A 13,078-nucleotide genomic window follows, 5' to 3' on the forward strand; every position below is an offset into this window, starting at 1 on the left:
ATTAAAAACTACCCTCTGCCAAAATGAGTTAGTTTAGGTTAAGTCCTCTCCAAAACTTCTGATAAAATGTCTCCTCTCAGCAAAGGTTAAATTATCACATCTTAATTCCCATATTCAATCAAATAAGCTTCTGAAGTGGTGTATTAACAAAATAACCCTTACTTTTTATTTGTACACAATAGTTAAATAATAATGAAGATTTAAAATTATATTCAGCAATTCAATATCCAGAAAACTGATTCAAAGGCAAGAATAAAAAAAAAGTATATCCCTGAGTACATAAAAATTTGGCCATTGTATTTGCCAGCACCTCTAACCACACATTTTAATTTTATATGTTATCTTTGCTTTTGTGAAGAACTTGAAAAACATTATTTAAAAACACAGGTTTGAGATAACAAGAATGCAAAAGTCACCTTTTTTGGTGTTGACATGTTGGACTTGTCTGAACTGACGCTGTGCTTAGAAGTGGGGCTGCTGGGAACACGCTGAGGATCAGGAAGAGGACGTCCTTCCACTTCAGCTAAGATGCATTCTTGGTAAAGGGGGGACTTGAGGAAGCGAGTATAGCTATCAAACTTCATCAGGTTAAATATCTGAAATTCAACCACAATGGATAATGGGTACATCCATTCCAGTAGCACATCAAGAAAATGAAGCTGCTTTGCAACAGGAAGCTCCCATAAAATTTAGGACATCAGGCTGTAAACAGCATAGGTGTGACATTGTTTACACCTGGCTAAATACACTGCACCCATTTGAAAGTGAAATATAATTTGATCTATTCCCTTATTACAGGTTCAGAAAATAAGTTATGATTTGTGCAAACTGCAAGCTGAGATGCTGTAGGGTCTTGACAACACCATCCTCTTTTAGTGTGTTGATGCCATTCTGTGTGGAGCCTGCAGCAAGCTGGCCATTTAAAACATTTTAAAGGTTATTACACTAGCACAGTATGTGACAGCATTAAGTTATACAGGTATGTTTTAAGGTAGCTGTGCACAAGAAAAGTTTATGTTCTAAAACACACAAGTATGATATGATCACAATATGCAATGATACACAATGATACAAGACACACAGAGTTAATTGCTGATGTGAGGAGAAGCTGAGAGTCCTTTACAGCATATAAAATGTTCACAGAGTCATAGAATCATTTAGGCTGGAAAAGACCTCTAAGATCATCACATCATTAATCCAGAACTGACAAGTGTTAACAGCAAACCATAGTAATGTGCCCAATGATAAGGAAAAAACCCATCAGTATCTCTGGGCAATTCAATAATCAAGATGTGTAGATCATGAAAGAGAACAGTTTACATTAAATTATCAACATTTATCTTTAACCACAAAGGAAGAAAGCAGCTCTAGACCAAGCCTGGAATAAATATCTGAGGCTAATTTAACCAAAGCTAAAGTTATGAAAACGAAAAAGACCTTTAAATGCTAAATAATGTTTAAATTTTTTGTTCCATTTTTGCAAACCTGCTGTTTTAAGTGAATCCACACTTTTAGATGATTCAGTTCATCTGAAAAAACAGTATGAATGGCTACTTCTTTGGACATGACAAATTCCCCACAAGCAAAGGAAGGTAGGCACCATGAGCAGGTTGTGGCATTCCCAAGAGCAGAAAGGAAAGTCCATCACTGAGACTGAGTGGCCCACTTGCAGATGGAAACCATGCTTCAGACTGAGCAGACACACCCTTCCCAACAGGCTTTAGCCCAAAACTTATCTTGTAAACAGCAAGACAGAGCAGAGAGAACTTGATCCTGTCACAGAAACCTAACTCAAACTGAATGCCAAGTTCCATGGTTTTGACTTTCTCCTTTATATATTCCCATTCCTGCTTAGGTACTGCCTTTTAATGCACTGTTTTCCACATGGTAAGCTATGGAAAAATACTTCTGTATATGCCAGCTTTGACAGTCTGCAAATTAAACATATTTAACACAGCAAAAAAATTACAACCTTCTAACTTTGCTGGACAGAGTCATGAGAGGGTAACTAATTTACCTTGAGCTGATTATCATCTGCCCCATGTTTCTAGCTCACACTACATCCATTATTTCCTATATTTAGAATTATCATATTTACACAGCTTAATGATTTCTGCTTATTGGGTGAAGGCTAGCAGATGCTAGTTCTTGTTCTTACGAATGAGAAACATATATTTTAAAAGCATAATTTGAAATTTTCAGATAAACAAGAGTAGAAAAACTTACATCCATTATCAACTCTTCATGAAGTACATGCTATGTTATTCTTATATTAGTATGTTCAAGTGACCTACACTGTCCTCCATTCAGAAACACTGAAAATGCTTGTTCTTATTCAATTTACAAAAGGAACAACATCTTAACTGGGTACTTTAGCTGCATCCACACTGCCCTTACAACCTCTAACAACCAGATCATGGACAAATTTGTCAGGACATGGACAGAAAGCAACTTCCAGGGGTATTCCCAACAGGCAGTGCTTGAAAGAGAATGGCTTGAAAGTGTTTTCAAGGCACTTTCCCACACAATTCTGCCACTCCTCTGCAGCCCTACAGCAACACTCCCCATTCCCCAGCACCACACTCATCCAAAAACCACCACAGAGCAGCACCCACTCTGTGGTCAGTGCTCAAATCTAAAAAATCTTGTGAAAGACCACAAATGCAGAGCTTTCACTTTATTAAGGCTGTGTCACCACCACGAGCTGAACTTTGAGAGTCTGTGGGTGTGCTGCAGTAACTACACAACCCACAGCTGTGTGTTATCATGTGGTGCCATCCACCAAGCCCACAAACTGGCCTGCAGAACCACTCCCTGAAAGCAAGGAATGAAGGGCCAGCAAGCAGCTGATTGCCCAGCACTGCCCTCAGCCAGGCAGCACACCACAGCACCTCAGACAGGCTCCAAGGCCAGGGCCTGCAGCACAAGGAGCTCTCATCCTGCCTCACTTCATTCTTCAGTGAAAGGATTGGGTCTGACTGAGGGGTCTCCCTGAGGCAGAGTTTGAGATAAGAGGTCAGGTACAGAAAGGCCACATGGCTGGGACTGGACCCACAGCAGGACTTCCCATGAGCATCTTCTCCCTCGTTATGAGCCCTCCAACTAAGGGTACAGCATTTTCAAAAGGACAAAACCTGCATCAACCCTGTCACCTGACTCATCAGGATACCCTGTGCTCCACCAAAAAAATGGGAGAGGGTAAGGAGGAATTCAGGCACAGTCTCCACAACACCAGGATGACAAATACATGAAAAAATGTCTGGGAAGGTGGTGACTGCTAATTCCCACAGAAGGCTCAGGCTTGGGAGGTGCAGAAGGAGTAGCTGTAAAGCTGGGAGCTACCAGACCAGCAGTCAGACCTTCCTTTCCATCTCCACTCTGCAGGAGGGTGACACTGTGCCCTGCTGCTCAGATTGCCCAAAAGCACATGGTCTGAGATTGTGTCCTAAGATTGTGACCTGGCTCACTGAAGCTATGGCCTTGATTCCAAAATGATGACATCAAAACTACTTCTACTAATAAACTGGTAGGGTAGAAGAAATACCAAACAGATGACTTAGGGAAAAAAAACCCTAGAAACTTGAATTCTACAGGAAATGTGAAGTGCATCTTGTTGTTGCATAACTGCTCTGATTATCAATAATTTAAAATACATTCACTTCAGAGGTCTTCAGACTCAACAGTTCTAAAATCTCTTTGCCTGACAGTAGTATTAAAGCCTAAGAGAAGAACTCCCTTACTACAACATTTTAAAAACCAAAACTAGACACTATTTCTGTACTCAGCTCTCCACTAAAGAAAAGAAAAGCAGCCAGATGCAAACACTCTATGCAATGGTGCTGCAACACATGGAATTATTTACTTGCACTAGACCCTCATTTCAATAATAGTACTTTTCAGATTATTTTTTAGTTAAGTGAAAATCTTCTCTCCACATAACAGAAAAACAGCCAAGCAGCCTTTTTTCTATTCTTCTAACAGAGTCTAAAATACACAGCATGTAAAACTATTTTTATAGATTATAAAGGAAAAGATAACAGACATAAACATAGAACATTCATGGTTACTATGGTTACCTGAAGTTGCTGTTCCTTGAACATATCTGGATGGGGAGAATTGAGAATATCATCTGCCAGCTGTGCCTGGCTGTCAATATTAACTGGGGTTGTAGCTTTGCTACACAAGAACTTACTGAAGATCTCCCGAGCCCTGTAAGAAAGCTACAGAAAAGAAATGCTAAATGTATGTTTGTTTTAAAACCATCATTTTAGCTAGGCATTTCTTACACTGATACATTCCACCCAAAAATAGATAGCCACTCCTGAATCTTTTATATATGTATTTTTTATATAACAGCTTCTGCGAGTTTTAAGCACATAAATAGAGTTTTTTCTTTATGATTACAAATATTCATCAAAAATTTCCTGAACAGTCAAAGTTATCCTCTAAATAAAAATTAAACTAATCAAGCAGTGAGCCACAGCAAGTATTTTTGTAAAAGAAGAGTAATTTTTTTCAGATTTTTAGATCTTTTACATAACACTATTTAAATACATCCTCTAAGATTAAATTTCTAGAAGTGAGAAAAAGGTAAGTATATATATGAATATTTACAGTCAAAACCACTCATTTTTAACTTGTTTACTTGAAACACCCACATCATGAAAATAATGAAAAACCCACCAAGCTGAGCCCACAGCCCTTAAGGGTGGTGTTCAGAAAATACTTTGTTTGAGAACAGAAGAAAGCAGAAGAAAAATTCTCATTAGTAGACAAAAGAGTTAAGAGGGAATTGGAAGGTGAAACTGTTTCCACCACATAAACCTGACTAGGTTTGGCTGTGGTGTAGACAGAAGTGTTGCCAACCTGTACGAAGTTCAAAATTCACCCAAACTGCCTGACCAATGTAGGATTCCCTCAAAAGGATGAGATGGAGATTCTCATAATTTGTGAACAAACATGAGAGCCCTGCCCTTGGAGCAGCAGATAATTAAGTTATTTAGAAACACAGTCTTGGTTGGTGGAGTCAGTTTAGCTCAAAGAGTGCAAGAGGCCTCTCCCTGACATGGTCAATTAACTTGCTCTGCACTTCCATGCACTGGGCTACCACTGCTGGTCACTTGCAACATCCAGCATACTTTAACTCATTCTCACAGAGCCACCTCTGCACTTTGCTGCAGTTTGAACATATCCAAATTCTTAAACTTAGGTCATCCCACTCTGTTTTAGTGATGTCACAGTACCCAGACCAAGCACAGCTCCATTCATTTCAATAATCTTGAAGGAGTAATAATTTTTGAAGAAGCAACGGATGGTATTGCAATACAACATTAACTTACCTCTTTTTTATCATGTGCAGGTACATGGTTAAAATATTCACAGGCCTGCCAAAATAAAATATTTTCTTCGCTAAATTCTTTCCGTAGAAATTCCTAGGGGAAAAAATAAGCAAATAAATAAATATCTCAAAGAAAAGTTACTTGTCAGCTTAAAAAACATTTATATATAATGCTTGGAAAGTTGGCATAAATGTAAGTTTTCAATCAGTCTCACAATCCAGTTTTTTCCTAAAGTAAAAATCAATATATGTCCAATACATACCTGGTGCTCCCCTCTTTCTTCTGTCTGTTTACATGTATACATTTAGAAGAATACATCAAGTTACAATCAAATCATTTGCAAGTACAAAATTTGAAATGTCATGCTAAGTAGTGCATAGACTGGTGAATACACTTTAAATAAAAATTAAATGCTTTATAAACTAGATCTAAAAGTGGCACTGTAAATGTCTTTAATTGCAGTTCTACTGATGTAACAGAGTAGATGTTTATCAAGAAGTGCCCATAACCAATCCTGGATTCATTACAGTGTCTTTTTGTATCACATGCCAACTATAAAACAAAAATCTATCACTGTTCACTATGTTTGATGTGGTTACCTGGTTTCTCTTTGGAAAATACTCACTGAGAGGAAAATAAAATATCTCCCGGTACAACACAGAATACTCAGGACATTGATATTACAGCATCCTAAAGTCTAAATGAACACTGATACTGATTCAATTGGAAGACTCTATAATTACAAACTGTCCCACACTCAAAGCTGTATAATTCAATATTCTCTCAGCATCTTAAAAGAATTTTAACCATCAGGGGAAAATAAAGACATAAAAAAATAACTTGATCCACCACAACCTTCACTCAATCATCACATGAGTGTCAGTGAAGCTTCCTTATCATACAAAGCAGCCTCAGAAAGCTGTGTAAGAAGAATCTACACAGAAATAAACTTAAGTTTATTTGTGCTTTTCAGATTTACATAAGAGTTCAGGGAGTCCAGCTGTAAGAAAGCAATTGAGATAAACTACAATACAGGGAATCTAAATGCCCAAGCAAGCTCTGAATTTAAAGTTCTTTGGATACATAAGCTGAGACACCAAACGCATAAAAGACAATCCTGAGAGTAGTCAGGGGAACATTTCTGCACTTTACATGTAATTACATATTTAAAGAGAACCAAATGAGTGAGCAAGTACCAGAACACAAGTGCCTACTTCCCCCTGGGCACATTCCCTGGGAACCCAGAGTCCATCTCCACTTGTTTCCTCGTGGCCACAGGGTTTGGGCACAGCTGTCCAACATCTCAGCTTCTCCAGAAGGGCTGAGGGGTGCCCCAGCTGGGACACCAGGCAGCCAAGCAGGTGTCACCCACGGCTGGGAAGCTGCAGAGGCTGCTCTGAACCCCTTGTGGGGGGACCTGCAAACAGCTCTCACCTCCTGGCTGACTGCTCCAAGCAGCAGCTATTATGCAAAGTGGGACTATTTGCAAAACATGCAAAATCTCTCCTTCTTAGAGAGCAATTCCTGCTCTGTGACAAAGCTGTTCTCAGGAAAGGCAGATGCTGGATCCCACATGCATCAAGACACTTGCTGTGGCACCCTAAATTAAATGCTGGTGCCTCAGTGTTCCTGGATACTGGCAGCAATCTGTAACTGCACAGTGTTATGGCAACCAGGTTAATAAATCTAAGCAATGGCTCTGGACATCTCCTGGGCCTCAAGAAAATGGTGGTGCACACAATAAACTTTAACATTCCCTAATTGTTTTTTAAAGTTGGTATTTCTTTAAGACTTGTGCCTTTGCAATGTTTATAAAAAGAAGTTCTAATTAGAATAAAATGTGGGCGAAAAGTAAAACTTCCAGAATATCTGAGGTTGGCTTTTGCTGAAATGAAGTGTACCTCTAACCTTTTAATCTGAACATCTATTAAAATTATATGAGCCACTTTTTACATTTATAATGTAAGTTTTGAAGTATCATAGCAGCTAAAAATTTAATGCAGCAATTTCCTAAGTGTACACAAGTTTACCAGAGGTTTACAAGTAATTAGAACCAAGTCAACTGAACTTTCAGTAGGAGCCCCATGAACTACATCATTTTTTAGATGGACTCTAGCATCAGATCAGAACTGTAATTTTTTTTCCAGCCTGACAAGAAGTCTCAGTATGAAAGCAGAAATGCTATTAACTTTCAAACTACTCTGCTAAACTAAGTAACATAACATCCAGGATGTATTATTTTGCTTTCCTCTTCTCTGTTTCCACAAATAGATGTTCACTGTTAATGTGAGTTTTGGGTTCCCCCACCAGTTAACACGGAAGTCTGCTTATTGGCCATTGTGATTTCTTAATACCTTTGTATCAAGCAAAAGAGTCTTTCTGAGTCACTGCAGATTCCAATAATCTACCTTTCCTAAACCACATGTTTCCTTATATTCTCATTGAGAAAATTACTTGGGCAGCACAAACTGTCCCTGTGTAACACATTCAGAATCAGCAACGCACTCTCAGTGCAACAAAGCAAAAGTGTGCACCCTCAGTTCCCTTGCAAAATAGAGATGATGCTATTTACAATAAATGTGCTGTGTAGAACAGTATTTATGTATTAAAAAGTATTTATGCTTTGGAAATACTCAGCATTACTCTTTCAAGTTGCAGTTTTAACCAGTGCTCTTAACTACCATAACTACTTCCAAAAATTATTTCTAAAAACCTTTCACAGGAAAATAAGCCACTCTATCATTGAAAACACCTTCTATGTGGCTTCCAATGTTTCAGGAGATAGATGTAAAAAACAACTCATTCTTAGGAAACTACTAAAAGTACTTCCTTCTTCTTGTACAAGGGCTCCAGATACAAAAAAAAAAAAGCATTTTACAAAATGGGGAAGCATTCTAAAAGTTCCCAGACAACCAAATATAGCAGAAGTTTCAGGTGAAAATGGAAGCTATGCAGAGATGCGTGGCAATCTGAATATTATTATGAACTTTTACTCAACTGTGAAGCTGTGTAAACTCAGAAAGATGCTCAGGTAACAACAGAGCACAAATGAGCTCCTGTCTCTTGCCCTGTACAAGGAGAGTGTCAAGAAAAAAAAAAAATACAGGAAAATTAGAGCAGCAGTATTTTGGAAAGCCTCTCACTGTCCCTCAAAACTCACCGAAAAATATTTAACACCAACAGAGTCCTGCAGAAGCCTCTCAAAGGACACGGCCCAGCTGGCGACCCTCCGCTCGCGCAGGCGCCGGCAGCTCTGCACGCTGGGGAGGCTGGCATTGCTGCTGAGGCTGTTCTCACTGATGCAGTCCTTCAACTCAGTGCTGTTCAGCTCTGCCAACAAAGGAAATCACAGTGTCAATAAAGTATTATTATATATATACACTAGTGTTAAGTACTATTATATAAATATTATGTATATTATACATATTATACTTTTACTCTTCAGGATTGTTTATTTGGTTTATCACACCTCCTGCTCAAGCTCACAGTGGTGCAGACTTCTAAATATCCCTCTCCATTTTTAGTAAGAGCACCTGCATAGAAAAAAAAACACCTCAAACACCTTTCAAGTTCTTCTGTTCCAGTGCAAAGAAAATTGAATGAGTGTCTCAACAGCAGTCCCCTGACAGAAGCAGAAGGGACAGGCCCAAAATAAAATCTTTTTTTCTTGTTCCACGAAATAAAATCCATTTTCCTCTTTATATATCTTGCACTATAGACTGCACTCCTTCAGAAGGTTATCCAAGGAAAGTTGACTTTCAAGAGCCCACTGTTCACCAGAACGTGGGCAAAAACCTCTTAGGTGAAAGGAGACAGCAAAATTTCATATACACTTCAACTGGTAGACAGGCAACCTGTGAAATTTTGCATGGAAATATAAGATTCCCATTAATACTGAAAATTTAGGAGAGGAGTCAATTGTGGAAAAGAACATTAGGAAAATTAGATAGTAAGGGATACCTTCCTCATCCACAGGAAGTAAGAGACATCAAATCATGGATCCTCCATTTATTATGGATTCTGATAAAAACAGGGATCCATTCTAGACTCCAGCCAACATACTGGAATAATCTGAGACCCCAAGATGAGAATTTACTAGATCCTTTAGATCTTTAGAAGTGATTTTTTATTCTGAGAAACAAATGAACAAGAACCCATAGAGAATTCAGGGAAATACAAAAAAACTCCTCGTATAGCAGGCTAAAAATTTCAAGTATTAACCCCAGATCATCTTTGTCATGTCAGTAAACAAAATAGGCACACAAAAAAAAGTCAAAGTGACCATTTGTTCACAGCAGTAGAAAGGGGAAAGAAATGGCTGCTCTAAGAGGGGGAACTGCTTACAGCAGGGCTCTAGTCACAGATTTGTCATTCACTTCCTGCACAACCTTTTATAGGATGGTCCCTCCACCTCCCAGTGTATACAAATGTAAAACTGGTAATGCTGAACTCACAGCTGCAGACTTTATAGAGGTGATGTGAGGTTTAATTCATTGTGGACACACAACTAAAGCCTGAGCTACCTGGTCTGATCTCCCTGCTTCAAGCAGGAGAGGTTGCACACAGAGAGATGCCAAACTGAATGAGATTCTTTGATGAAGGGATGAAAAAAATCACAGACATTCAATTATTTGAAAAATTTGCAGTAATAGATGTGAGAAAATAATACCCTCAAATTCAATAGATGGTATATTCAGCAATTTTATGCCAAATGGAAAAGCAAGTATGCAGCTCATTAGAAATGGAATCTGTTGGAGAAAACTGAATTCACAACCAGTCAGAAATGGACTGTGCTTCATGGGGATATTTTAATGATTTTTCTCAGTTAATCACTTAGACTAACTAAAGCAATGCGTAATTTCACCAAAAAGACCCTACTTTATACGGTCTCCCAAGGTCTCCTTTTATGTTAGAAGTATTTGAAAGCACTCTGCATTTCCAAACTTCATGTTTCAAAACATTACTGTTCCTTCCTGGAAGTAAGAGGTTTGAAAAAATGCACCATTCAAAACAGTTACAAGCACTGGGAAAAGTGATAAAGATAGTTGTTAAGATAAGAAAAAAAAATTTTAAGAATTACCAAACTTCATTTTTAAGCATATTCTTAGCTCAGAAATATTCACTGAGATGTAACAGTTAACTACTCTGAGTTTCTGTAAGCCAAGCTATTTTTAAGAAAAAATAAGACAAAGATACAAAATTAGATGAGGGAAAAACAAAACATAACTTTGTATTTTCAATAATGATAATCTTTAAGGACACTAGTAACAAATCAGGTATATAAATAATTTTGTTTGCCCTATCACCATATTAATCAAGGCTAATTACAAACACTCAGCAAATAATGCCAGATTTTCTTATACAAATATTTATTCACTTTTTCTTTAAGGCATGTGAAAGAGCATCACCAAGTCAACTGTTAACTTCATTAGAGACTATCTGTCACCAGAGTGAAACTATTGTGGAAGAAGTTAATGTGAATCTGAAGAGGATGATATCTAACTTTATTATCTGTAGTATTTTGCTTTAACTACACAGGTGGATATGCTCTGTTTTACAGTCCAGGATATAAATAGACACCCACTTCTTGATAGATCTGGAACAGTTTCAGATACTGCCTCACTCCTGGAGGGTTCAATCCCCAGTGATGAATGATGAAAACTTCCTTGTTCCTTTCAGGCAAAGTCAGAAAGGCAAACTCATCCCACATACCAAACCCCTGAAACCTCCTTGGCTGGCAGAGAGGAATTAGGGAGCAGCCACACCAAGAGCTCAGCTCTGGATCCTGGAGTCACAGTGCCTTAGGAGCCAGGAGGGACTGGCAAGTGGCAGGCACAGCCATCACCAGCCAGTCAGCATCACCTCCCTCCCATGGCAGGCGTTCAATTCCCCCATGGCAGCCGGGAAACCCAACTGCAATTACAGCCTCCAGTGTTTACACCATGGGGAACTGCTAACTACCTTTAATTGCTAGCAGCTGCCTGCTCTCTCCAGCTCCTCAGAGTTACACTCCTCTAAACTGCACCGGCTTCTCCCTCCTCTGATACACTCCCAGCTCTGGAGATCCCATGCAAACAAATGATCCAAAATAAGACTCTATTTCCAACAACCAAAGAGCTACTAGCACAGATCCTCCAATATGTTAACACAGCATTAAGGGATTACTCATTCCCAGTAAACTGTCTGTGTTCTGGTAGATTTAATTTAGGTAATTCAGCTTTTTTTCAAAAAGAACTATTTTAATTTATACTTAACCCTGGCACAGCTTTGGTTTCCCTTAATGAAAAAATGCAGTCGGTTTGCTTTTAAAATCTGTAGAGCTTTCTGCTGTGGTACCCATCAAGCTGAAAACAATACAGAAAAGGCTGTTTGTCAAAAAGGCTTGGTTATTCTAGTTCTTTTACCACCCAGACTATCAGTTGCAATTAAAAGAGTTACAGCCTAGTGCAGATACACCATTGAGAACTGGAGAAAAGGAAAGTCAGATAGAAGGAAAAACACCTCCCTGATTCTACCATTAGTACCCAATTTATCCAAATCACACTTAAATGAAGACTGTATAAGGCATAATTCCTGCTCCACTCCTCTTGCAGAGGAATGTTTCCAGTGAAAGACTCCAGCATCAGGTTTCCTGACTCTCACAGCTCATGCATTCCTAGGTACATGCAGCCCACCTTGGAAAGCAGGAATGGAGAACCCAGTCACATATTTCATCTAATGAGCCCTCTGTGATGGTCATCAGAGGAAACACAGAGCCCTGACTCCCACCCTCACATGCTCTCACCACGGGGTTGTTCTGCAAAGTGGACTTCTCCTCCTCTGCCTTGAAAGTATTTTAAAAAAGAAAAGGAGCAGTTGGGAATCTCAGGATGCCAGAGAAGTTTAATGTGAAAAATCCCAGCTCTGCATGGACAACATGGACTACAGCAATGCTGGGAAGTTTCCAAATGCCTGCCTTCCTTTGTCATCACTGCTGGAAGCACTGACTTATCTTGTATTACCTGTAAAAGGAGGCTCCTTGATCAAACATTTCAAATCCCAGGGACCTAACTTTATTTTTGTTCTGCTTGATAACAACCATACCTACTGAGGAAAAACTATTTTGAGTGCAAACTTGTTTAGTTTCATTTATTACCTTTTGCAAATACAGAACTGACACAGAATGCTGTCTAAAAAATCCTCAAAACACAGGGTTTTGCACTTTTTATGTTTACACATTCCATAGAGGGTCTTGGTTTTATTTATTTACAAAAACAGCATTATGTAAGAAAATACAGGCATTTAATCAACTAAGTCTTGAAAGTATTCAGGATAGAGTGGCTTCAGAAGTTTTGGTTTAGATAATACAAAGCCATAAGCCTGAATACCATAAATGAAGGTTCTTTTGTATGCATTTGTATTTTGCATACATTTTTCAGCCTACAAATACTTTTCTTTTTTTTGTTGTGAGAAGCTAAGCAGGAACGCACACAAATCATATAATCACTAAACACTTTACCTGGATAAAGCTGGTAAGAACCACTGTGGTGCCACTTAATGAAACACTTCAAGCCCTTCACTGAAAGCCATCCTTCTGAATCCATACCAAGTTCAGCTGCAGCGTCCCGGAACCCATTGGGTGCAGGTCAGTCTGACTGCACAGCACATGGTTTGCTCCTCTGCAATTGTGGGATGAGGGAAGCTAAGCTAACAAAGTTCCCCACAGCAACTCCTGGGAGCTTCCAACGCCATTCTGAACA

The 13,078-nt window shown here is 38.9% G+C and overlaps 1 protein-coding gene across 7 annotated transcripts in view; it reads right to left on the reverse strand.

Annotated features, from left to right (window-relative positions):
* Positions 1 to 13,078, reverse strand: part of RGS12 (regulator of G protein signaling 12) — an 86,181-nt gene that overhangs the window by 26,276 nt on the left and 46,827 nt on the right. For all 7 annotated transcript variants that reach the window (XM_077177772.1, XM_054633721.2, XM_077177771.1 and 4 more), the window contains 4 exons: positions 8,500 to 8,669; positions 5,340 to 5,432; positions 4,077 to 4,220; positions 417 to 596 (listed from right to left, as the gene is read on the reverse strand). In XM_077177772.1, coding sequence (XP_077033887.1) covers positions 417 to 596; positions 4,077 to 4,220; positions 5,340 to 5,432; positions 8,500 to 8,669 — 587 coding nt within the window. The remainder of the gene's footprint in view (positions 1 to 416; positions 597 to 4,076; positions 4,221 to 5,339; positions 5,433 to 8,499; positions 8,670 to 13,078) is intronic.

The sequence above is a fragment of the Agelaius phoeniceus genome, chromosome 4 (genome assembly GCF_051311805.1).
Source record: "Agelaius phoeniceus isolate bAgePho1 chromosome 4, bAgePho1.hap1, whole genome shotgun sequence".
Classification (NCBI taxonomy): Eukaryota; Metazoa; Chordata; class Aves; order Passeriformes; family Icteridae; genus Agelaius; species Agelaius phoeniceus.